The sequence below is a fragment of the Chlorocebus sabaeus genome, chromosome 20, assembly GCF_047675955.1.
Source record: "Chlorocebus sabaeus isolate Y175 chromosome 20, mChlSab1.0.hap1, whole genome shotgun sequence".
NCBI classification, from domain to species: domain Eukaryota; kingdom Metazoa; phylum Chordata; class Mammalia; order Primates; family Cercopithecidae; genus Chlorocebus; species Chlorocebus sabaeus.
The window spans coordinates 36,424,578-36,449,504 of record NC_132923.1 but is presented as its reverse complement, the minus strand read 5'-3'; the positions used below and the strand labels follow the sequence as shown (position 1 = coordinate 36,449,504).

The window sequence follows — 24,927 nt, the reverse complement described above, 5'->3', positions numbered from 1 at the left end:
GGAGTTCGAGACCAGCCTGACCAATATGGTGAAACCCTGTCTCTACTAAAAATACAAAATTAGCTGGGCGTGGTGGCGCATACCTGTAATCTCAGCTACTCAGGAGGCTGAGGCAGGAGAATTGCTTAAACCTGGGAGGCAGAGGTTGCCAAGTGAGCCGAGATTGTGCCATTGCACTCCAGCCTGGGCAGCCAGAGAGAAACTCCTCAAAAGAAAAATGACTGCCAAAATTAGAAATCATCTGCCTCTACCACCTGATTCTACTCGCCAACCCATCTTCTGTACTTCAATCTCCATCTTAGCATCACCGTCTATCCAGTCGCTCTCTAAACCAAAAACATTCATTATAAACTCCCTTTTCTCATCTTCATTCAATTACCAATTCTGTCTCCTAATCGTCTTTTATGTATTCTCTCTCTGCTTTCCAAAACTAGGTCACAATTAGGACTTTTTTGCCTGTCTCCCCAATCTGTCTCCATGTATTGCATCTATGACCTTGCTACAATAAATCTAATCACCATTTTCTAAACATCCTCCACTGAATGTTAGTAAAAATTATTTCCTCCAGCTGAAAAACTCTGTCTTCTCGGTTATACTCATTTTTCAAACTAACTACTTGTTGCATTAAGTTGAACTAAAATCTGCCTTTTAAGTTAAAAACTCTTAACATTTTACAATTAGAAGACCATGATTTCTATTACTATTGTTTCATTGTTTTTATTAACAAATAATTGTGTACTTTGTCCTCTTCCCCTGATCTTGGTTTAGCTTAAAGCCCCTCCTTGATTAAAAAAAGTGGTGTAATTCAAAATTATGAGAGACTAAGTGATTGAAATCTCTATATCAAAACCTCACACTTCGTTGATTAAAATCTGTATTCTCAGCCAGACATGGTGGCATGCACTGATAGCCCCAGTTACTCCAGAGGCTGAGGTGGAATGATCTCTTCAGCCCAGGAGTTCAAGGCCAACAGTGAGCTATGATTGTGCCTTTGAATAGCCACTGCACTCCAGCCTGGGCAAAATGGGCAAAATAGTAAGACCTCATCTCTTTAAAAAACAAAACAAAACAAAACACTGTGTTATCTTAATATTTTTCATTCGTAGGTAATTTTTTTTTTTTTTTTCTATTTGTGGAATGACAGGGAAGATCAGTTCATGGTCAAACTGCTATGTGTGGCAAGCTGGTAGAATGAGGTAGCAAAGCTTTAAGAATCACATCTTCACTCACTTGGTTTTACTTCATATGCTTAGCCAAAGGATTTATTTCCTTCCCCCACTTGAAAAACTTTGAATATCTTTACAACCCCTCTCTCCATTTCACTTTTTTTCTTCCCACAATATTGACTAAGAGAACAGAATTTGACAGAAAACTTAAGATGGAATAAGAAATATATAAAGGAATTAATCAAAAGGCAGCAGTTAGTGATATACACATTACCAAAAAAGAACATTGAATCTGTGTTATATACAAATCTTATACCTGCTCTTCTCTGTGACTCTTGTATGTATGTGTGCATAAACTGAAGGCCGAATAATTCCCGTTCCTCTTCTTCATCTGTGCCTTCAATGGGAGGAAGTGATACTTCCAATTTCAGTGGGTTGTCTCTGAAGTTGACAAACCTAGCAGTTCATCAAAAAACAGTATTTTTATAGGTGTCATGGAAGTGTACATTTATTTCCCTGGAGAAAGGTCAAATGATAATATACTAAATTACTTTTTTAACTGGTTTCAATAATTGAACACCTTGGTGAGATGTGATATATCTCAAGAATCTATGGTTTTTTTTTTTCCTAAGAGAAAAAATACTAGCTTTAGACAACTTACTTTCAAAGCTTATAAAAGCAACTAGTTAGTCTAGTTGCACAGGCTGGAGTGTAGTGGCATCATCTGGACTCATGGCACCCTCCACCTCCTGGGTTCAAGTGATTCTAGTGTCTCAGCCTCCCAAGTAGCTGGTACTAGAGGCTCACACCCACGACACCCGGACATTTTTTGTATTTTTAGTAGAGAGAGGGTTTCACCCATATTGGGCAGGCTGGTCTTGAACTCCTGGCCTCAAGTGATCTGCCTGTCTCAGCCTCCTAAAGTGCTGGGATTACAGGCGTGAGCCACCGCACCCAGCCTACAGCATATATTTCATGCAATACAGCTTAACTTCTAAGAACAATGTTAACATATCTTAAATATAAAATTAGTGCTATGAACTTAGTTTTTTATATACCTTCATCTTACTTATCATTGTGTCTTCACCACCTAGTACAAGGCAGGTAGTTGCTCAACAAGTGAATAAATGAATTATTTGGTTATGGAAGTTTTGGGTTTTAGTGGGTATTCTCTTATTCTCAATTGTCAGAAGATTAAGCTTTGGAAGAAAAATGCTTGAGGGAGCTTTCAAGATGAGTTAAAACTTAAATGTCACATCTGAAACAGTAAAAAATCCTAGAAGAAATCTTAGGAAAAACTCTTCTGGACATTAGCCTAGGCAAAGAATTTATGATGAAGACCTCAAAAGCAAACACAACAAAACCAAAAATAGACAAATGAGATTTAATTAGAAAAACTTCTGCACAGCAAAAGAAATAATCAACAGAGTTAATAGACAACCTACAGAATGGGAAAAATATATGTAAATTATACATCTGACAAAGAACTAATATCCAGAATCTACAAAGAACTCAAACAACAAGAAAAAAAATAACCCCACAAGCGGGCAAAGGACATGAAAAGATATTTCTCAAAAGAAGAAATATAAGCAACCTAAAATAATCTAAAATAATTTTTAAAGAGAAAAAATACTTGACAGAGTTTTGATAGTACTTAGTAAAAAGTTATATCTAGTGGTTGTTTGTTTTTGTTTTTTGTTTTTAAGAAATAGTCTCTGTTTCCCAAGCTGGAGTGCAGTGTCGCAATCTTGGCTCACTGCAACCTCAAACTCCTGGGCTCAAGCGATCCTCCAGCCTCAGCCTCCCGAGTAGCTGTTATAGGCATGCACCACCACTCCCGACTAATATATCTGCTTTCTATCAGTAACATAATTGTGTCCATTTGTACTTATTTAGGAAATAAACACTTTTACGCTTTTGATTTTTATGTTGTGAATGAAGTTTTTTTAGCTGTATAATTTTCATGAATTTGTCACCAACAGAGGACCTGTAATTTTTTTTAGGTTGGTATTATAACATTTATTAAAATAATGCTGTGGGTTAATAGAAACAGCAAAGAACCAAAGAATTAAAAGGCAAGCTATGTAAAATCCCAACTAAAATCCAAAAATGTCTAATGTATTCATTCGTTAGCTAGCTAAAAGTCCAAAAAAGATGACACCTAATATAATAAAGTACTGCAAAACAATTGGCAATTTTCAGTTATCAAAATTGTGGATTTTGCATTTTGTATCCTTTTCTCAATCAAGAAAAAAATTCTTTTTGAATGTTATATAACATACTTGTAAAACAAGATAGAAAAATACACTATAAACTTGTAACAATGGCTGTAAATATTTTATCTTACATGTTTCTCATAGGCAATAGGTTGGTTATGGTACGTACATAGCATGAAACTAAGATGACAAAAATACATGTCAGCTGTACGATAACATACAAGTGACACTCCCATCTACCCATGCTAAAAAATTATATAATACTGTCAAAAAGAAGTCTTAAAACTACACATTTTAATAAGAAATTCAATAAAGAATGATAATACTGAGAACTAAGGCATTCAGAGATTTCAAGTCATGCTTTTTTCAGTTGATTCAAAATTTTGTCAACCAAGTTTTCTTTCTTTTTTTTTTTTTTTTTGAGACAGAGTCTCGCTCTGTGCCCCAGGCTGGAGTGCAATGGCGCAATCTCGGCTCACTGCAAGCTCCGCCTCCCGGGTTCACGCAATTCTCCTGCCTCAGCCTCCTGAGTAGCTGGGACTACAGGCGCCCACCACCGCGCCTGGCTAATTTTTTGTATTTTTAATAGAGACAGGGTTTCACCGTGGTCTCGATCTCCTGACCTTGTGATCCGCCCGCCTCGGCCTCCCAAAGTGCTGGGATTACAGGCGTGAGCCACCGCGCCCGGCGTCAACCAAGTTTTCTAAAGTTTGTTCAGAGCCAACATTACCATGTCACACATTTATTATTTCATACATTTACTTTCTTTCCCATAAAAGACCTTTGATAAACATCTAAAATGTAGGACATTTCTTAAAGCTGATAAATCCCAAACTGCTTTAGTTTTAAGGATTCTTTCTTGAATAGACCAGTGTTATATGAATCCTGTTCATCAAATTGTAGAATTTCAACATTGGAAAAGATTTTTTAAATATCCATTCATGTAAATAACAACTGAAATTTATTAATAACAATCTCTCTACATTACTTTTTTCTGCAGCCAGAAAGCAAGGTTTTTCAGTTTTGTGCCTACAACTTTTTACCTCAGATTTGCCATTTCTTCCATGCATACTGGAATATCTTGCAGTTTATTGTTGCTGAGAACAAGAGTGCCCAGATTTTTCATATTGCGGATTGTTTCAGGCAAGCGGGTTATTTCATTTCGTTGCAGCCATAATGTATGTAGATTTTGCATTCTGAAAAATTAAGGTTTCTGCAATTAATTACGTATAATATGAAAACATTGGTTTTGGAGTTTTAAAAAATAATTTTAAGAGGCAGGGGTCTCATCATGTTGCCTAGGATGGCCTTGAACTCCTGAGCTCAGGCTACCCTTCCACCTCAGCCTCCTAAAGTGCCAGGATTACAGGCGTGAGCCACTGCACCCAGCCTTTGGTTCTTATGTAAAAATCAAATGTCTTTTACAACATATGTAACCAGTATACTTACTGAGTTAACTGACATCACATTACCTGGTTATTAGAGAAACTGCATCAGGAAGTTCATCTCTACAGTACAATTCTTACATCGTATGGCAATAGAAATGAAATCAAATCAACATATTCTAGAATTCTTTCACTATTCTCATAGGATTTCTTGAAGAAGAACTGCTGTAAATGTTACCTAATCTGAGTTAGAGTCTTAAGAGAACAATCAAATGATTAATATGCCCATTTATAGCAAAGCAGTATGGATAACGCTTAACATCATGGACTCTGGGTCCAGGCTGCCTAGGTTCAAATCCTAGCTTGCCCACTTACTAACTTGAGCAAGTTAGCTAACATCTCTGTCATTAGTTTCTTCATCCGCTTGTAAAGTGCATAGAAGTGCTTGGCATATACTAAGCAAGGTGGTTATTGTGGCATATTCTTGTTAATTTCTCAAAGTCAGCCAGTTTTGGCCAGGCGTGGTGGCTCATGCATGTAATCCCAGAACTTTGGAAGGCAGAGGCAGATGGATCACTTGAAAAAAGCCAGTTTTTTCTTCTTCCCAAACCCTTTTACTTGGAACAAATGAAAATATTCTGTTAAAACAGTGTATTTCAAACTAGTTGGACCTATTGTGATTGATTATGCTCGAGATCCCATTTGTCTTGCTTAGTTTTTTTCATAAGAGGTTTCAAGACATTTATCATTAGCATAAAGAGTTATTTCTTTTACCTTTCTATAGTATCAGGAAGTTGTTCAAGTTTGTTGCTTCCCATGTCTAGCCACTCAAGGGCAGGCATGTTCAACACAGCAAGAGGGATTGTAGTAAAATGGTTCATACTCAGATCAAGGTGAGTAAGTTTTAGCAGATTGCTGAGCTGAAGAAGAAAGCAAAGTTTTTCAAAATAAATGCCCACAATGTAAACTACTAAAAGACTCACGTCGGTAAAGGCAATATTTCACATCCAGGAATGTTCACATTTTACTTGGGCTTTATTTAGTCATAGTAGTCCACAACAAATTAAAAATAAATATAAAGCTAAATAACCTCCAGGGAAGTGTAAAACTCTCATAGAAAGTTCACCTATTCAAAGAAAATTTATCTTTCATAATCACCAGGTTCCAGGGTTTATAGAATGTGCCTGGCAAAACCTTTTTTTCGCTGAGAGTAAGCACCCATTATCATGTTTTCCTTTGATCCAGTAGTTGAGAATTGTATGGGAAAACTCAAAATTTAACTTCCAAATAATAGTGGTGGAGGAAAGGGGTAGCTCATGCCTATAATCCTAGCATTTTGGTAGGCAAATTGGTAGTTAGGAGGATCACTTCAGTCCAGGAGTTTGAAACGAACCTGGGCAACATAGTGAGACCCTGTCTCTACAAAATAATTTAAAAATTAGCCGGGGATTTTGGCACAAGCCTTTGGTCTCAGCTACTTAGGAGGCTGAAGTGGGACAATTGCTTGGGCCCAGGAGGTTGAGGCTGCAGTGAGCCAGAATCAACACCACTGTACTCCAACCTGGGTGAAAGAGTGAGACCCTGTCTCAAAAAAAAGACTGGTTAATAGACTGTACAAAATCACATAGCTTTTATAATGATGGAGCCAACCCAGAAACAAAAACACATGAGTCAGAAATAAAATATTTATTGACCCTCTTGTATGTGTAAGAAATTATCCATGTTATCATTTTTATTGTATGCAAAGTGGTATAGTTTGGCTGTGTCCCCACCCAAATCTCATCTTGAATTGTAGCTCCCACAATTCCCATGTGTTGTGGGAGAGACCTGGTGGGAGACAATTGAATCATGGGGGTGGTTTCCCCCATACTGTTCTCATAGGAGTGAATAAGCCTCATGAGATCTGATAGTTTTATAAGGGGTTTCCCTTTGCACTTGGTTCTCATTCTCTCTTGCCACCATGTAAGACGTGCCTTTCGCCTTCTGCCATGATTGTGAGGTCTCCCCCAGCCACGTGAAACTGAGTCCATTAAACCTCTTTTTCTTTATTAATTACCCAGTCTTGAGTATGTCTTTATCAGCAGTGTGAGAACAGATTAATACACAAGGGTACACATTTCATTAAATTGAACTATTAGAAGATATAATGTATATGTAAATACTATGGGGTTTTTTTGTTTTTTTTTTTGTTTGTTTGTTTTTGAGACGGAGTCAAGCTCTGTCGCCCAGGCTGGAGTGCAGTGGCCGGATCTCAGCTCACTGCAAGCTCCGCCTCCCGGGTTTATGCCATTCTCCAGCCTCAGCCTCCCTAGTAGCTGGGACTACAGGCGCCCACCACCTCGCCTAGTTAGTTTTTTTGTATTTTTTTAGTAGAGACAAGGTTTCACCGTGTTAGCCAGGATGGTCTCCATCTCCTGACCTCGTGATCCGCCCGTCTCGGCCTCCCAAAGTGCTGGGATTACAGGCTTAGCCACCGTGCCCAGCCGTATATACTATGTTTTATTTGCAAGAGCAACAATTGTTAGTGACAAGTTTGCTGTTTTGGAAGAAAAGTCTGATATACTAATTAAGATAAAGTGGGAGAAGGGAATAGTCTATTTTATTTTATTATTTTTCTTAACTTTTATCTTGTAGAGTCATTGTTTTCAAAACCAAAGCCCCATGGAAACTTCTTCACTGATTCTAAGAGCATTAAATATTTTCAAAAAGTAATACAAATGTCTTTATTTTTATATGATCAATTTGGTTTGACCAATAACAAGATATCATACCAAATCAAAGTTTGAAGGCATTCCAGTCCCATTGCTATCACCACATTGTCTGTGCTTTATGATAACCATTTATTAATTCAAAAAGCATTTAAGTAATCACTACAACCTAGGCTCTGCCCTCAATTCTGAGACTATAATACAACTCTCACCCTGGTGTTTAAGGAGATCACAGTTTAACAAATGATGTCAGTACTGTGATAATAATAGAAGTATCTTTTACACTAAATCTTTCTCCAATTAAAAACCTGCATTATACTTATGGAAATGGTTTTCCCTAAATATTTTTTCTGAAATACATAGAATTTTCTCATTGGTTTTATTATTGTTAACAACCACACATTGAGAGTTCAACTACTGCAGATGGAAAATACAGTCATAAGCATTTATATCTTTCTAACCTCTTGTGGAAGATCACATATATCTCTGTTAACAGCCAGTTCTAGTTTCTCCAAGCTGGCACAATTACTTAGTTCCTTGGGGACAGTCTTGATTTTGTTGTAGCTAAGAATCAGTTCCTGAAGTCTAGTAAGCAGTCCTATAAAAAAATAATATACAATAGAGAGGAGTTGGATATAAAATAATGTTTATAGTTATTAAGGTGTTACAGCATAACTTACTTGCCAGTTTTGTATTGGCAAATTTGGAGTTCTTAGTTTCTTCCCTTTTCCCAGTCTGTGTCCTGTCCCTTCTTCAAACAAGGGACAAATTTAAACATGCAATAGGAAAAAAAAAATCCCAAACTATTTTCATTTTGTTTCATCTACACAAAATCCTGAGAAATTTTCTATTCAGATTTTTTTTCCCATTTGAAGAATCTTGTTTTGTTTACTGCCTTCAACCTGTTGAAGGCTATTGAAGCTATTCCTAAGAGAAATAGCTGAGCTGACAATACTGTATGGAGAATCTACAGGATATTTCCAAAGAGGCTTTTCTCTCATTGTAATCCTATCTTGAATCACCTCAGTAAATCCAAAAACTTGAATCCTCTAGAAGCTTCAATTTAGACTAAATGTTTAAAATTTCTCAAGGTTGAGGGCTGTATAAAGAGGTCTTTATTCCATGTATCCAAAAAAAATCTTAATAAAAAGTACATCTGCAGGTGGATAAAATAGCACAGGAATAAAAATAATCTTTCTTACCAATCCCTGGAGGTATCTCTGAAATTGTATTTCGAGACAAATCTAACACAATGAGGTTCTGGAATCTTCCAATGAATTCAGGTATTTTCAGCAAACCAGTTCTATGAAGTTGCCATTCCTGTAGTTGATTCAGTTTCAGCAGAGAAGAAGGGAGGGTCTACAGTAAAAGAAATGATAGTTGTTGTATATTACTTAAGTTGTTTTAGTATCACACCACCCTGAAATGTGATATTTGACTTATATAAGCACTTTGGAATATTTGGAATTTGTTTTCCTTAATGGGTTACTTTTCCAAGTGCTTTGTGTGACTTCCAAGTTTTAAGATCTTTACCTTTTTTTTTTTTTTTTTTTTTTTTTTTGGCTAAACCTTCAAACCCCAATCATGATAGAATAAACAGAAATATTTTGATCAATAATGTAGATACATAGCAGTATGTCCTGATGATTCTGTTATACAGTATAAGGCTTTCCCTAAGTACATATATGTTATTGAAAATGAGAGTATCCAAAAAAATCATTTCAATCAATAATTCAAACTGCTTTTCCACTTCTGTTTTGAAATATATGAATATTTTAAAAGATTTATTTTTTAATTTGAGAATTTTAAGAGTTTCAACTATTCTGAACCCTGTACCTTTTCCCTTTCAGCCTAAAATAGCCAATAGAGAATACAAAGGAGCTAACTCTGACAAACAGTGACATAAAACATAAAAATAAACACTGACCCAAGGGTTAGAAGCTCTTGTAAAAATTAGAGTATGGCTAGTATAATTAAACTGTGAGTTTGTGTGTAAGGGGGAGAAAGAATATGAGTTAGGTGGTAGACCCAATGAAAATACTAATATTTACATTCCGTAAAGTTTTAACTGAGTATTTCTTTGGAAAAGCAATATTATTTTTATTAGGCAGATGGTTATCTTTTTTATGGGAAATGAGAAGTTGCTATAAAACAGATTAATAGGAGAAATATTACAAGTGATTTAAGTTTAGGCAGGGTTGAAGCAAACTGAACTTTTGCAAAATAATTGTGAAGTTGTGTTTCTTTTCAGTTGCTCATGTTGCTCAAATTCATTTGGTGTATTATTAAAATTAGTTTCTAACTATTCTAGTCTCAATTACAGTCTCAGAATCATTCTCTCAACTGACTCACAAAATGCAAAATGTGGAAAATCAAATATTCTGTAAAAGCTTACCTTCCATTCCTCTTTTTCTATCTTCAAAATGACTCTTCCATCTTCCCTGGTGACCTTTTCTCTTAGCTTGGTTAAACTTACTCGTTCTTCCCAGATCCGCACTAGCCTAGGGGACCAGGAAATCATTTTAGTTCATAGACAATTACATAGGTGACATTCACTTTATATATATATATATATATATATTTTTTTTTTTTTTTCTTTTTTTTGAGATGGAGTTTTGCTCTTTTGCCCAGGCTGGAGTACAGTGGCCTGATCTTGGCTCACTGCAACCTCCACCTTCCAGTTTCAAGTGATTCTCCTGCCTCAGCCTCTCCAGGATTACAGGCACCCGCTAATTTTTTTTATTTTTAGTAGAGATGGGTTTTCACCATGTTGGCCAGGCTGGTCTCAAACTCCTGACCTTGTGATCCACCAGCTTCAGCCTCCCAAAGTGTTGGGATTCCAGGTGTGGGCCACTGCACCCAGCCACTTTTATATATATATTTTTAAATGACCAATCAAAAACAACCATTTGACTATTGGTACCTGGAAATCAGACAAGATCTTATTTTCCAAGAATTATAAATATGATTAGTACCACAAATGCCCTATTTTTAATTTTTTTAAGTATCATAACTCTATAAATTTTATTAATAATAACTTTTTTGAGATCTGATACACATACCATAAAAATTACTTTTTTCAGTACACAATTCAGTAAATTTTGGTATATTCACAGTTTGTGCAACTATCATCACTATCTCATACCAAAGCATTTTATCACTCAAAAAGGAAACTCCATACCCATTAGCAGTCACTCTCCATTCTTCCCTCTCATACCTCTTGGTAATCACTAATCTACTTTTTGTATATGGATTTTCCTATCCTGGACACTTTATTTAAATGGGACCATACAATATGTATCTTTTGTGTCTGCTGCTTTCACTTAGCATCATTTCTCTCAAAGTTCATCCATGCTGTAGCATGTATTAGTACTTCATTCTTTTTTATGGCAGAATGAGTCCACTGTATGGATCTAACACATTTTGTTTACCAATTCATCAACTGATGGACATTGGGTTAATTCCACTATTGGCTATTTGGAATAATGCTGCTATGAATATTGATGTGCAAATTTTTGTGTGCCCATGTTTTCAGTTTTCTTGGGTACATTCCTAGGAGTAGAATTGCTGAGTCATATGGTAACTTTATATTTAACATTTTTCTTTTTTTGAGACAAAATCTCGCTCTGTCATCCAGGCAGGAGTGCAGTGGCACCATCACGGCCCACTGTAGCATCAACCTCCCAGGCACAAGTGATCCTCCCACTTCAGCCTCCTGAGAAGCTGGAACTACAGGTATGCTCCACCATGCCCAGGTAATTTTTGTATTATTTGTGGAGGCAGGGTTTTGCCATGTTGCCCAGCCTGGTCTCAAACTCCTAAACTCAAGCAGTCTGCCTGCCTTGGCCTCCCAAAGTACTGGGATTACAGGCATGAATGACAGCACCTGGCTATGTTTAACATTTTCAGAAACTGCCAAGCTGTTTCCAAAATGGCTGCACCATTTTACATTCCCATCAGTGGCATATTAAGGTTCTGATTTCTTCACATCCTCACCAATATTTGCTATTGTCCCTGTTTTTTATTATAGTCATCTAGTGGGTGTGAATGGTATCTGATTGGGGGTTGTTTGCATTTTCCTGGTGAGTAATCAATAGATATTTAATAGGTTTTGTAATGGCTTACAAAGAATACAGTTCAACTTCAGAATTCAATTTCATCTTACTACATGTTAATTTTATCTAGTCTTTATTTTTTACATATAAAAATGTATAAAATATTTGTCATTCTGAAGCACATTCCTATTGATTTTTGATCTACTGCAAACATAAGAATGATCTCAAACTAGAAAAATGCAAACTAGAAACTGGAAAACCGGCCAGGCACGGTGGCTCATGCCTGTAATCCCAGCACTTTGGGATGCTAAGGCGGGTGGATCACCTGAGGTCAGGAGTTCGAAACCAGTCTGGCCAACATAGTGAAACCCCATCTCTACTAAGAATACAAAAATTAGCCGGGTGTGGTGATGCATGCCCGGAGTCCCTGCTACTAGGGAGGATGAGGCAGGAGAATTGCTTGACCCTGGGATGCGATTGTTGCAGTGAGCCAAGATTGTGCCACTGCACTCCAGCCTGGGGGACAGAGTGAGACTCTGTCTCAAAAAAAAAAAAAAAAGAAAAGAAAAGAAATGAAAACCTTTTGCAAAAAGCTATTTCTATCCCAGAAAATTATTCACGCATGAAAAAGAGAGTAAGTTTAGAATCGAACATTTTGAAATTTTAGCCCGTTAAAAGGATACATATTAAATATAAGCAGTCCTCAAAACATGAAGTTTAACTAATTTGAATATTTGTTTGCCAGAAATCTATTGACACCCGAGAGTTAATACATATTTTTAGCAGTTTTGCATATTGACTGATCTTCAGTAAGGATTTTATTTTGATGAACAGAAAGCCAAAAGTAAACAAAATGTTGAATTTGCTGTCTTTCCGTATTTGTAAAATACTTTGGGTTTGTAAAATACTTCTTTTAGTAGCTGTGTATTTTAATCTATCACTTGCCTAAAATTTAACTTATCTGCTAACAGGTGCCCTGTGGCAGTGGGATATGTGTGGGCTTCTGATCTAAACAACTAAGCTTCCCATAGATATGGATAACTAAAAAAAAATGTATAATGTCAGCTATTCAATTATATCACTTATATAAAAATAGAACTATTCAAACAATGGGCTTAATGGTTATTAATTAGTTATTACTAAGAAAGAAGTGAAATCAGAGCAAGATTTAGTAACAAGTAAATTAGGAATCTGATTCCTTGACCTTTAACTTAAGGAATTAATCAAGTAATCATTATAGCCAAGTACTAGACATTGGAGATAAAAAAGCTGTGTCCTTACTGAGTTGACAGTCAGGCTATTATTAGAAAAATCTATTTCCATCTCTGTAATGATCCCTAAATTCTTTCTGGTTCTGTATTTTTATGATCTAAGTCCAGAATGTACCATTTATTAATTTGGTTACCTTGGGCAAGACATCCCCCATCTGTGGGCTTACCTATAAAATGTGAGGTTATAATTAAATGATATCTGTGTATTTTCTAGCTCAAATATTCTATAATTCCTATGCAGTTTTTTCTAAAAAAAAAAAAAAAAAATTGAGACAGGCCATCACTATGTTGCCCAGTCTGCTCTTGAACAATCCTCCTGCTCAAGCAATCCTCCCGCCTCAGCCTCCCAAAGCACTGGGATTACAGGTGTGAAACTGCTTATTTTAATCTTGATATTCTTTCATGTCTCTAATTGAAATTTTATAACTCTTCTAAAACCCTTTTGAGGCAGCACGTGGTGGCTCACGCTTGTAATCCCAACACTTTGTGAGGCCAAAGCAGGTGGATCACTTGAGGTTAGGAGTTTGAGACCAGCCTGGCCAACGTGGTAAAACTGCATCTCCACTAAAAATACACAAATTAGATGGGCGTGGTGGTGTGCGCCTGTAATCCCAGCTACCTGGGAGGCTGAGGCAGGAGAATCACTTGAACCCAGGAAGCAGAGGTTGCAGTAAGCCAAGATTGTGCCACTACACGCCAGCCTAGGTGACAGGGTGAGACTCTGTCTCTAAAATAAAATAAAATAAAATAAAATAAAACCCTATTATTGTAGAATAAGGCCTTTTTCCAATATTGTCACACCAACTGTTACCTAAGTACTTGATTTTTTCAAGGAGCTTGGCATCAAAAGGGAGAAAGGACAATTTCTGTTTAAACTGTAGGTTTTTTTTTTCTTTCATTGTTTAGCTAAAGCTTTAGCCACTTTTAGCTGAAAGAAGAAGCATTAGATTACATTCTTACCCTTCTAACCCCTTGCCTGTGTACTGACCACTTTCAAATCTTCTGCTTCTTTTGTCTACTTCCTTGCTACTCAGTGTGATTTGCAGAACAGCAGCATTATTGTCTCCTGGGAGCTTGTTAGAAATCCAGACTCTTGGTCCTACTCCAGACTTACTAACCCAGAAGCTATTTTAATAAGATCCCTATGGGATTCCTACATAGACAAGTTTGAGAAACACTGCTCTATTTCAGAGCAGAGTAAAAAAGGAAGGACATTTCTTTGGGTTACCTTTGGTCAGTTTAAATTTTCTATGAATTTTCCAATTAGCCTTTTCTCTGGTAATCAGCTTCTCTGTCTCACTTTAAAAGGTCTCTCAGATTCTTACCATTTTGCATCAGTTATGGTTGTTTATTAATTTTTTCTTTTTTTTTTTTTTTTTTATGAGACAGTGTCTCACGCCCAGGCTGGAGTGCAGTGGGTGTGATTGTGACTTACTGCAGCCTTGATCTCCAGGGCTCAGTCGATCCTCTCGCCTCACCCCTCTGCCTCCCAAGTAACGGGGACTACAGGTGCATGCCACCATGCCCAGCTAACTTTTTGTTTTAGAGATAAGGTCTTGCTATGTTGCCCAGTCTGGTCTCAAACTCCTTGGGCTCAAGAGATCCTCCTACCTCAGCCTGCCAAAGTGCTCGGATTACAGGCACAAGCCACCATATCTGGCAAATTATTTATTTAGTCATATTACAGGTTTTAAACCTAACCTTTGATCTCTATATAATTTACTTTTGAAGTAGTTTATACTTAATTTTAACCATAATCCAAGCTTTATAATACTGTACAATGATTTTACAATGAAATTGTTTTAAGATTAAGGGAAAGGTGCTTTGAAAAACATTACACAAATTCCATGCAATGTTTCTAAAAGTAGAAGCTGATTTTCGTCTACTTTCAGAGATTACATTTTGCTAAGAGAGAATCCTCCTTCCTAGTCATAAAATAGATGATGCCAAAAAAAGAACAAGCAGTAAGGCAGTAAGGGTGGGCAAGACTGCACACTCATTATTCTTATATAGAGAACTTCTGACATTTCTGAATTAAGTGATTCTTAATTAATGACAAAGATCCCTTTTATCAAAACTTTAGTCAGGCTCCTCATCCTCTTCTTGACCAGGCTTGACCTTGGGCTTCCCTCTCTATCCTTGTAGAATCCACCTTGAACACGAATCTTGCTATATCTGCACACTTACTAAAAACTAAGTGGGAAAAATTATTCCTCCCTGTCCAGATCTTTTGCTTTTACAGATATTTAGCAACACAAGTCATTGCTTATCAGTAGCTTCTTGTCCCCCACCCTTGTTTACTGGAAGAATACCAATTGATTCCAAGTCCAGGTGTTTACAAAGTAATCCAGGTGATATGGTTTGGCTGTGTCCCCACCCAAATCTCATCTTGAATTGTGGCTTCCATAATTCCCACGTGTTGTGGGAGGGTCCCAGTGGGAGATAATTGAATCATGGGGGCAGTTTCCCTTATACTGTTCTCATGGTAATGAGTAAGTTTCCCAAGATCTGATGGTTTTATAAGAGGTTTCTCTCCCTCCCTCCCTCCCTCCCTCTCTCTCTCTCTCTTTCTCTCTTTCTCTCTTTCTCTCTTTCTTTCTTTCTTTCTTTCTCTTTCTTTCTTTCTTTCTTTCTTTCTTTCTTTTCTTTCTTTCTCTCTTTCTCTCTCTCTTTCTTTCTCTTTCTCTCTTTCTTTCTTTTCTTTCTCTCTTTCTCTCTCTCTTTCTCTCTTTCTCTCTTTCTCTCTTTCTCTCTTTCTCTCTTTCTCTCTTTCTTTCTTTCTTTCTTTCTTTCTTTCTTTCTTTCTTCTCTCTCTCTCTCTTTCTCTCTTTTTTTTTTTTTGAGACTGAGTCTTGCTCTGTCACCCAGGCTGGAGTGCAGTGGCGAGATCTTGGCTCACTGCAAGCTCTGCCTCCTGGGTTCAGGCCATTCTCCTGCCTCAGCCTCCCGGGTAGCTGGGACTACACACGCCCGCCAGGATGCCCGGCTAATTTTTTTTGTATTTTTAGTAGAGTCGGGGTTTCACCGTGTTAGCCAGGAAGGTCTCAATCTCCTGACCTCGTGATCTGCCCACCTTGGCCTCCCAAAGTGCTGGGATTACAGGTGTGAGCCACCACGCCCGGCCGTCTCTCTTTCTTTCTTTCTTTCCTTCTTTCCTTCTTTCCTTCTTTCCTTCTTTCCTTCTTTCCTTCTCTTTCCTTCTCTTTCCTTCTCTTTCCTTCTCTTTCCTTCTCTTTCCTTCTCTTTCCTTCTCTTTCCTTCTCTTTCCTTCTCTTTCCTTCTCTTTCCTTCTCTTTCCTTCTCTTTCCTTCTCTTTCCTTCTCTTTCCTTCTCTTTCCTTCTCTTTCCTTCTCTTTCCTTCTCTTTCCTTCTCTTTCCTTCCTCTCCTTCCTTCCTTCCTTCCTTCCTTCCTTCCTTCCTTCCTTCCTTCCTTCCTTCCTTCCTTCCTTCCTTTCTTTCTTTCTTTCTTTCTTTCTTTCTTTCTTTCTTTCTTTCTTTCTTTCTTTCTTTCTTTCTTTCTTTCTTTCTTTTCTTTCTTTTGATGGACTTTCACTCTTGTTGCCCAGCCTGGAGTGCAATGGTGCAGTCTTGGCCCACTGCAACCTCTGCCTCCCGGGTTCAATCAATTCTCCTGCCTCAGGGTCCCAACTAGCTGGAATTACAGGCACACACCACCACTCATGGCTAATTTTTTTGTATTTAGTAGAGACGGGGTTTTACCATATTGGTCAGACTGGTCTAAAACTCCTGACCTCAGGTGATCCACCCACGTCAGCCCCACAAAGTGCTGGGATTACAGGTATGAGTCACCATGCCTGGCTGAGGATTCCCCTTTCGTTTGGTTCTCATTCTCTCTTTGCCGACTGCCATGTAAGATGTCCCTTTGCTCTTCCTATGTCTTCCACGATTGTGAGGCCTCCCCAGCCATGTGGAACTATGAGTCAATTAAACCTCTTTACTTTATAAATTACCCAGTCTCAGGTATGTCTTTATCAGTAGTGTGAAAATGGACTAAAATAGTAAATTGGTACCAGTAGAGTGGGGCACTGCTGTAAAGATACCCAAAAATGTGGAAGTGCTTTGGAACTGGGTAACAGGCAGAGGTTGGAACAGCTGGATGGCTCAGAAGAAGAAAGGAAAATGTGGGAAAGTTTGGAACTTCCTAGAGACTTGTTCAATGGCTTTGACCAAAATGCTGATAATGATTTGGACAATGAAATCCAGGCTGAGGTGATCGCAGATGGAGATGAGGAACTTGTTGGGAACTGGAATAAAGGTGACTCTTGCTATGTTTTAGCAAAGAGAATGGCAGCATTTTGCCCCTGCCCTAGAAATCTGTGGAACTTTGAACTTAAAGAAGTTCCACTATCTGGTGGAAGACATTTCTAAACAGCAAAGCATTCAAGAGGTGACTTGGGTGCTGTTAAAAGCATTCCGTTTTAAAACGGAAACAGAGCATAAAAGTTCAGAAAATTTGCAGCCTGAGGATGTGATAGAAAAAGAAAAAAACATTTTCTGAGGAGAAATTCAAGCTGGCTGCAGAAATTCGCATAAGTAATGAGGAGCCTAATGTTAATTGCCAAGACAATGGTCTTATAAGAGGTTTACCCTTTCACTTGGTTCTCATTCTCTCTTGCCAGCTGCCATGTAAGATGTCCCTTTGCTCTTCCTTCATCTTCCACCATGATTGTGAGGCCTCCCCAGCCTTGTGGAACTATGAGTCAGTTAAGCCTCTTTCCTTTATAAATTACCCAGTCTCAGGTATGTCTTTATCAGCAGCATGAAAATGGACTAATACACTAGGGATGAATCTTAATTTGTCTAAACCAATCAGTGTCATTCCCCTAGAAGGTAACTGGGTTAGATGTGTACAACTGATCCAATTCTGGCCAATGAGAGGTGAAGGAGAGGTTTGTTGGGAACCCTCTGTGAAAGATTTCCTTACTCTTAAAGAAGAAATAGAAAAAAATAGTTTCTACTTTTCTGAAAACTATCCTGTAACATTGAAGGAAGCTAATCTGAGGATCAAACTGACACAGGGATTAACAGTGGAAGGTGAAAAAAAAAAGTTGACTTTTAAAAGATGTTGAGGCTTTGCATTGACTATCTTCAGAACAGCCTCACTTCCCTATCACTTAAGCCATCTTTAGTTGAATTTTCTGTTATTTGCTAACTGACATTGGCAAATAACATTTGCCTCATGGCTGGGCATGGTGGCCCAATGCCTGTAATCCCAGCATTTTGGGAGGCTGAGGTGGGTGGATCCCCTGAGGTCAGGAGTTCAAGACCAGCCTGGCCAACATGGTGAAACCCCATCTCAACTAAGAATACAAAAATTAGCCGGGTGTGGTGGCATGTGCCTGTAATCCCAGCTACTTGGGAGGCTGAGGCAGAGAGAATCACTTGAATCTGGGACGTGGAGGTTGCAGTGAGCTGAGATCATTCCATTGCACTCCAGCCTGGGCAACATAGTGAGACTCCATTTCAAAAATAATAATGATAATAATAGAAAGAGACAATGAATGAGAATTGTACGGAACTATATGAATCTATAAGGAAAGGGACTATTTTTGCAGGATTAGTATAATACTTTTGGGAGACATCCAATCAGGAAAGTAGGTAAGATAAAATGAAGGCAGAGGAAATGAGAGTCAAATAAATATAGCCCAGATCAAGGAATCAAGTGATCGAGCAGCTCTGGCTAGAACACATGACTATTCAAATAAATGAGAATCTCCTGTACCTTCTACTGCCAAATGTTGTTTTAGATCCTAGGGCATGTTAATGCTGAACATACAATCCTGAAAATTACACTTTATGATACTAGTCAAACTTTGATGAATGTTAAACAGAGTACTATGAGGGTATAAGATAGCTACTATTTTCACATTTGTATTTTTTGTGACTCCTATCACATAGACAAATTTAATTGAGTCAGCTGTTTTCTTTAAGTATATTTTGAGTTTTCAGTAAATGAAATTCTATATCAAATTCAATAATAAGGCATTTAGAATGCTCTTCTTTATGGTGATGATAATGTTAATTTCACTAATTCAAAATAATAAATATGTTTTAGCATACTTGTGTTGAAATTCCTTCTCTCGCTTCAGGTCTTCATTGTGTTTCTTTATTCTTTTTTCCCAAACTTCCTTTACAGCATTGACAGCCCCAGTACAAACCACATTTTCTGTCATGATTTCTCCACATTGTCATAGAGTCACCACCTTCATTAGGTTTTGAAAAGCTGATTCACAGATACCATTTCAGAAAGGACCTAATTGTATCAGAGAAAAAAGCAATGTTTCAGACTGTTCATTGAGTACCATAATGATCATAACAGCTAATATTTATAGAGCACATTCCATGCTCCAAAAACTATTTTATATACTTTACATGCCATATCATACTTAAAAAGTCTCATAAAATACTGTAATATAGGTACTTTTATTGACTAATACATAGATGAGAAAATTAAGCTTTAAAGAAGATGAACAATTTTCTTGGGGTCTCATATCTAATATATGATTCCTTTGTTACTATATAGTTCACAATAATGAAAAACTGCGACTAGTCTTCATGTCCAAATATAGGGAAAATGGCTAAATAATGGAGATTTTTAAAAAGACTGGGATCTTGAGACATCAATCTAATCAGGACACCATGTGCACAAGTGGAAATTCAGTTAAATGATAACATATAGGGATTGTTTCCTTTTGTGTAAAATAAATTGCAAATGGACAGATGCAGTATTAAGGATTTTGACCTGAATCTCAGAAATGAGAGGAAAATACTCAATAATAGGAGAATGGTTATGTAAATTATGGTAGGTACATTTTTATGGAATATCCTATGGCCTTAAAATAATCGTATTGATTTTTTACCAAATTAGCAATAATCAAAGAATTTGATTCACAATTATTTGAATTATTTCCTTTCAAATTCAGGAATACAAAGACGTCCACAATCACTTCTATTCAATGTTGTAGGAAAACCATAATGGAAGTAAAGTAAATAGAAAGTAATGTAGTTGGAAAAGAAAGCAATAAAATTTGCAACAACATAGGGAAACAGACACTTATCTGCATCAGGGGTGATATTATTATATTCTGCATGGAGAGAAACTTGGTAATATTTGTCAAACTCACAAATGCTCATCCACACTTCTAGCAATTTATCTGAAGTTATTCGCAGTGTTTTTCATAACAGCAAAATATTGGAAACAATCTAACATTTCATCAGTAAACTATAGTCTACCCGTATCATGGGAAATTATATAGCTCAAAAAAAGGAAAAGTATCTTATATATTCATATGCCATGATCTCCAAAATATATAGCTATCCCACAGTTTATCCATTCTAATGAATGTGAATATTTGGGTCCCAGAGCTTTGCTATTATAAGCAATGCTTTTTCTAAAATTATTGTTTTTATCTTCTTGGTGTTCAAGTGGAATTATTTCTATTGGGTACATATCTAGAATTAGAATTGCTGGATCATAGTGTATGTAAATGTTCCAATTTATAAGACAGAGCCAAATTGTTTTCCAAATTGATTGTGCCCATTTATACTCTTACTACCACTGTATAAGGGTCACCACTGATATACATCCACTGCTGCATAAAGCAATATCCCAGGGTGGTCATAATCTGTACTTCCCTGATGATTAAGTCTTCCAAGTTAATATACAAAGGTTGTCCAGTTAAAGAAAAGACAAAATCCTGAGTATTGTTTATGAGAGGCACACCTAAAAAAATAGAGATAGAGAAAAGTGGACAGTACAAGAACAGGAAAAGATCCACTCCTAGGTGTATACCCACAAGAAATGAAAACATACGTTCTCACAAAATCCTTTATATGAATGTTGATGGAAACAGTATTCATAATAGGTAAAAAGTGGTAACAACACAAATGGCCATCTACTGATAAATGGATAAACAAGATGTGGTATATCCATACAATGGAATGTTATTTAGCCATAAAAATTAATGAAGTATAGATATATGCCACAGCATAAATAAACTTTTAATAAAATTATGCTAAGTGAAAGAAGTGAGGCACAAAAGACCACATATATGATCTCATTTATATGAAATGTCCAGAATAGGCAAATCTATAGATTCAAAAAGTAGCTTTACGGTACCCAGGAGATTTGTAGAGGGGGAAATAGGGAGTGACTGCTAACTGTACAGTTTTTTGGGTGATGAAAATATTCTAGAATTAGTGGTGATGATTGTACAACTCTTCAATAAAACTACCAAGCTGTACACTGAAAGAGAGAATTTATATATGAATTATATTTCAATTAACTTTTTCTTTTTTTATATCTTCATTTCTTTCCTTTCTTCCTTCCTCCTTCCCTCCCTCTGTCCTTTTCTTCTTTCCTTCTTTGCTCTTTTGAGACAGCGTCTCACTCTATCACCCAGGCTTGAATACATTGGCGGGATATGACTCACTGCAGCCTTGATCCCTGGGCTTAAGTGATCCTCCTGCCTCAGCCTCTCAGGTAGCTAGAAGCATAGGCATGTGCCACCATGTCTGGCTAATCAGTTACATTTTTTCAGATATACTATGCAAACACTAAGCAGAAGAAGGCTATATCAATATATTAATAGCAGACAAAATGGACTTTAGGCACAAATACTTTATAGATATAAAAGATCAATCATAGCATAATAAAAGATTCAATCCACAAGAAATATAAAACAACTTTAAATTATATGCCTCTAATAACATGGCTTCCAAATACAAAGGAAAATTGACAGAACTAAAGGGAAAAATCAAGGAATCCAGAATTGAAGTGGGAGATTTTAACCATTCTTTCAGCAATTGATTGCACGAGCAGTTTAAAACTTAGGAAGAATACTGAAGATGTGAACCACACAATGAATAAACTTACTTAAATGATAAATAAAGAACTATATCCTACAATGACAGAATACATTATGCTTTAAAAAACACATGGAAGAGTCACAGAAAAAAAATCTCATATTGGAGTCATACAGCAAGTCTCAGTCAATTTCAAGGGATTAAAGTAGCATAAAGTTTTTTTTCTAATCAAAATATAAACTTGCTAGAAATCAATAATGAAAAGATACCTGGGAAAAAAAAGCCTATATTATTTCAGCTAAAGAAACATGCTTTTTAAAATTTCTTTCCTTTTTTTTTTTTTTTTTTTTTTTTTTGAGACATGGTCTTGTTCTGTTGCATAGGCTGGAGTGCAGAGGTGCAATCTCAGCTCACTGCAGCTTCAAACTCCAGGACTTAAGTAGTCCTCCTGTGTCAGCCTTCCAAGTAGCTGGGACTACAGATGTGTGCAACCATGCCCCAGCTGTTTTTTTTTTTTTATTTATTTTATTTTTTGTAAAGACAGGGGTCTTGCTATGTTGCCCAGGCTGGTCTCAGACTCCTGGGCTCAAATGATCCTCCCACCTCAGCCTCCCAAAGTGCTGGGATTACAGGCGTGAGCTACTGCATCCATACACGAAACACACTTCTAAATAACCTATAGTCAAAGAAGCTATCATCATAAAATTAGAAGGCATTTTGAACTGAATTAACAAAAATACCACAAATCAAAATGTTTGCAATACAGGTAATGTAGTAGAGGGAAATTTCTAGCCTTAAGTATACATTTTAGAAGAAATTAGGCTAAAAAATTTACATCCATCTCAAGAAGCCAGATAATGCAAAACAAACACAAAGAAAACAGAAGAAAGGGAATATTATAGATAAGCACATACATGTATAAAATTTTAAAATGACACAATAGAATATAATAACAATAATCTAAAATCTCTCCACAAACAAAATGCTGGTCCTAGAGATGCCTTCAATGGCAAATTCTACCAAGCATTTGAGGGGTAAAAATAACACTAATCATAGCATGAACTCTTCCTGAGAACAGAAAAGAAATACTCCCCAATTCAGATTATGAGATTAGCATACCCTTGATACCAAACCCTAAGAATGGTAATTCTAGAAAGAAAAATACAGGCTAATCTCACTAGCAAATATATTATGGAGAAAAGTCCTAAACCATATACTGGCAAACCATATCTGGCAATGTAGGAGAAAGAAAATACTGGCCAGGCGCAGTGGCTCACGCATGTAATTCCAGCACTTTGGGAGGCCAAGGTGGGCAGATCACTTGAGGTCAGGCATTCAAGACCAGCCTGGACAACATGGTGAAACCCTGTCTCTACTAAAAAAAAAAATACAACAAAGGCCAGGTGTAGTGGCTCATGCCTGTAATCCTAGCACTTTGAGAGGCCAAGGCAGGCAGATTGCATGAACTCAGGAGTTCGAGACCAGCATAGGCAACACAGTGAAACCCCGTCTCTACTAAAATACAAAAAAATTAGGAGGTTGCAGCCAGCCAAGATCATGCCACTGCACTCCAGCCTGGGTGATGCAGCGAGAATCTGTCTCCAAAAAAAAAAGAAAAGAAAAGAAAAAATACAAAAATTAGCCAGGTGTGGTGGCATGCATCTGTAATCCCAGCTACTTGGGAGGCTGAAGTGGGAGAATCGCTTGAACCCAAGAGGCAGAGGTTGCAGTAAGCTGAGATGGCAGCACTGCGCTCCCACCTGGGCAACAGAGCCAGACTCTGTCTCAAAACAAACAAACAAAAAAAGAAGACACATTATAGCCATGTTGGGTTTATTCCAGAGATTAAGGTTTGTTTGCTTACCTTTGTTTGAGAAATCAATTAATGTAATATTCTGAAGTAATAGACTAGAAGAGAAAAAAATATGATTATTCCAATAGATGTAGAAAATTATTAAAATTTAATATCATGTGATTAAAAACAAGTCTTTTTTTTTTTTTTTTTTGAGGCGGAGTCTTGCTCTGTCGCCAAGGCTGGAGTGCAGTGGCACTATCTCGGCTCACTGCAAGCTCCGCCTCCTGGGTTCACGCCATTCTCCTGCCTCAGCCTCCCAAGTAGCTGGGACTACAGGCGCCTGCCACCACGCCCGGCTAATTTTTTTGCATTTTTAGTAGAGATGGGGTTTCACCGTGTTAGCCAGGATGGTCTCAACAAGTCTTAACATACTATAAGTAGAAGATAATTTCTTTAACCTAACCAAGTATATCTAACAAAAATCTGCAGCAATCATACTTGATAGTGTAACATTGAAAGCCCTTCATTTAAAATTAGAAAAAGATGTCTGCTGTCACTACTTCCATTCAATACTGTATGATGGCTCTACCCTTTGCATAAAAGCAAGAAAAAGAAATAAAAGGCTTAAAATTTGAAAAGGAATAAAAAACAAAAGGACATTTTTCATGAGTACAATTATGAACTAGAAAATCCAAGAGAATCTACAACTAAATATATAGAATTTAGCAAGATTTCTGGCAAGTCAATATTTTGAAAAATCAAGTATGTGTCCTATATTCCAGCAGAAAATTGATATTAAATTCTTAAAATATACTGTTTTTTGTTTTTGTTTTTTTTGAGATGGAGTCTCGCTCTGTCACCCAGGCTGGAGCGCAGTGGCACAATCTCAGCTTACTGCAAGCTCTGCCTCCTGGTTTCATGCCATTCTCCTACCTCAGCCTCCTGAGTAGCTGGGACTACAGGTGCCCACCACCATGCCTGGCTAATTTTTTTGTATTTTTTTAGTAGAGACGGGATTTCACCATGTTAGCCAGGCTGGTCTCAATCTCCTGACCTCGTGATCCACCCTCTTCAGCCTCCCAAAGTGCTGAGATTACAGGCGTGAGCCACTGCACCTGGCCAAAAATATACTATTTTCAATAGCATAAAAATCAAATTCTTAACAATAAACAGGATGTGTAAAACCTCCACACAGAAAACTAAAAATTGGAGTGAAATTAAAGAAGACCTAAATAAATGAAGAGATATACATCATATTCATTGATTGAAAGACTCAATCTGTAAAAATGTCAATTTTCCCCACATTGAACTATAATCAGTCTCAATACAAATTTCATTTGGAGAAGGAGAGGAGCAACTTGACAATCAGTTTCTAATTTTTAATGACAGTTGTTAAGATACAAAATAGCCCAGACAGGCTTGCCAAAGAAAACTGGAGTGGGAGGATTTATTCTACATTCATCAAGATCTCTTTTAAAGCTATAGTACTAGATAATGTTATTGGT

The 24,927-nt window shown here is 37.1% G+C and overlaps 1 protein-coding gene across 1 annotated transcript in view; it reads right to left on the bottom strand.

The window, feature by feature from the left end:
* The window catches only part of LRRC39 (leucine rich repeat containing 39), a 32,643-nt gene that overhangs the window by 2,297 nt on the left and 5,419 nt on the right, over nucleotides 1–24,927 (bottom strand). Inside the window, exons 2-8 of the mRNA XM_037998103.2 lie at nucleotides 18,883–19,075; nucleotides 9,871–9,976; nucleotides 8,678–8,834; nucleotides 7,937–8,073; nucleotides 5,542–5,687; nucleotides 4,426–4,578; nucleotides 1,483–1,622 (exon numbers count right to left, since the gene is read on the bottom strand). Coding sequence (XP_037854031.2) covers nucleotides 1,483–1,622; nucleotides 4,426–4,578; nucleotides 5,542–5,687; nucleotides 7,937–8,073; nucleotides 8,678–8,834; nucleotides 9,871–9,976; nucleotides 18,883–18,995 — 952 coding nt within the window. The 5' untranslated portion in view covers nucleotides 18,996–19,075. The remainder of the gene's footprint in view (nucleotides 1–1,482; nucleotides 1,623–4,425; nucleotides 4,579–5,541; nucleotides 5,688–7,936; nucleotides 8,074–8,677; nucleotides 8,835–9,870; nucleotides 9,977–18,882; nucleotides 19,076–24,927) is intronic.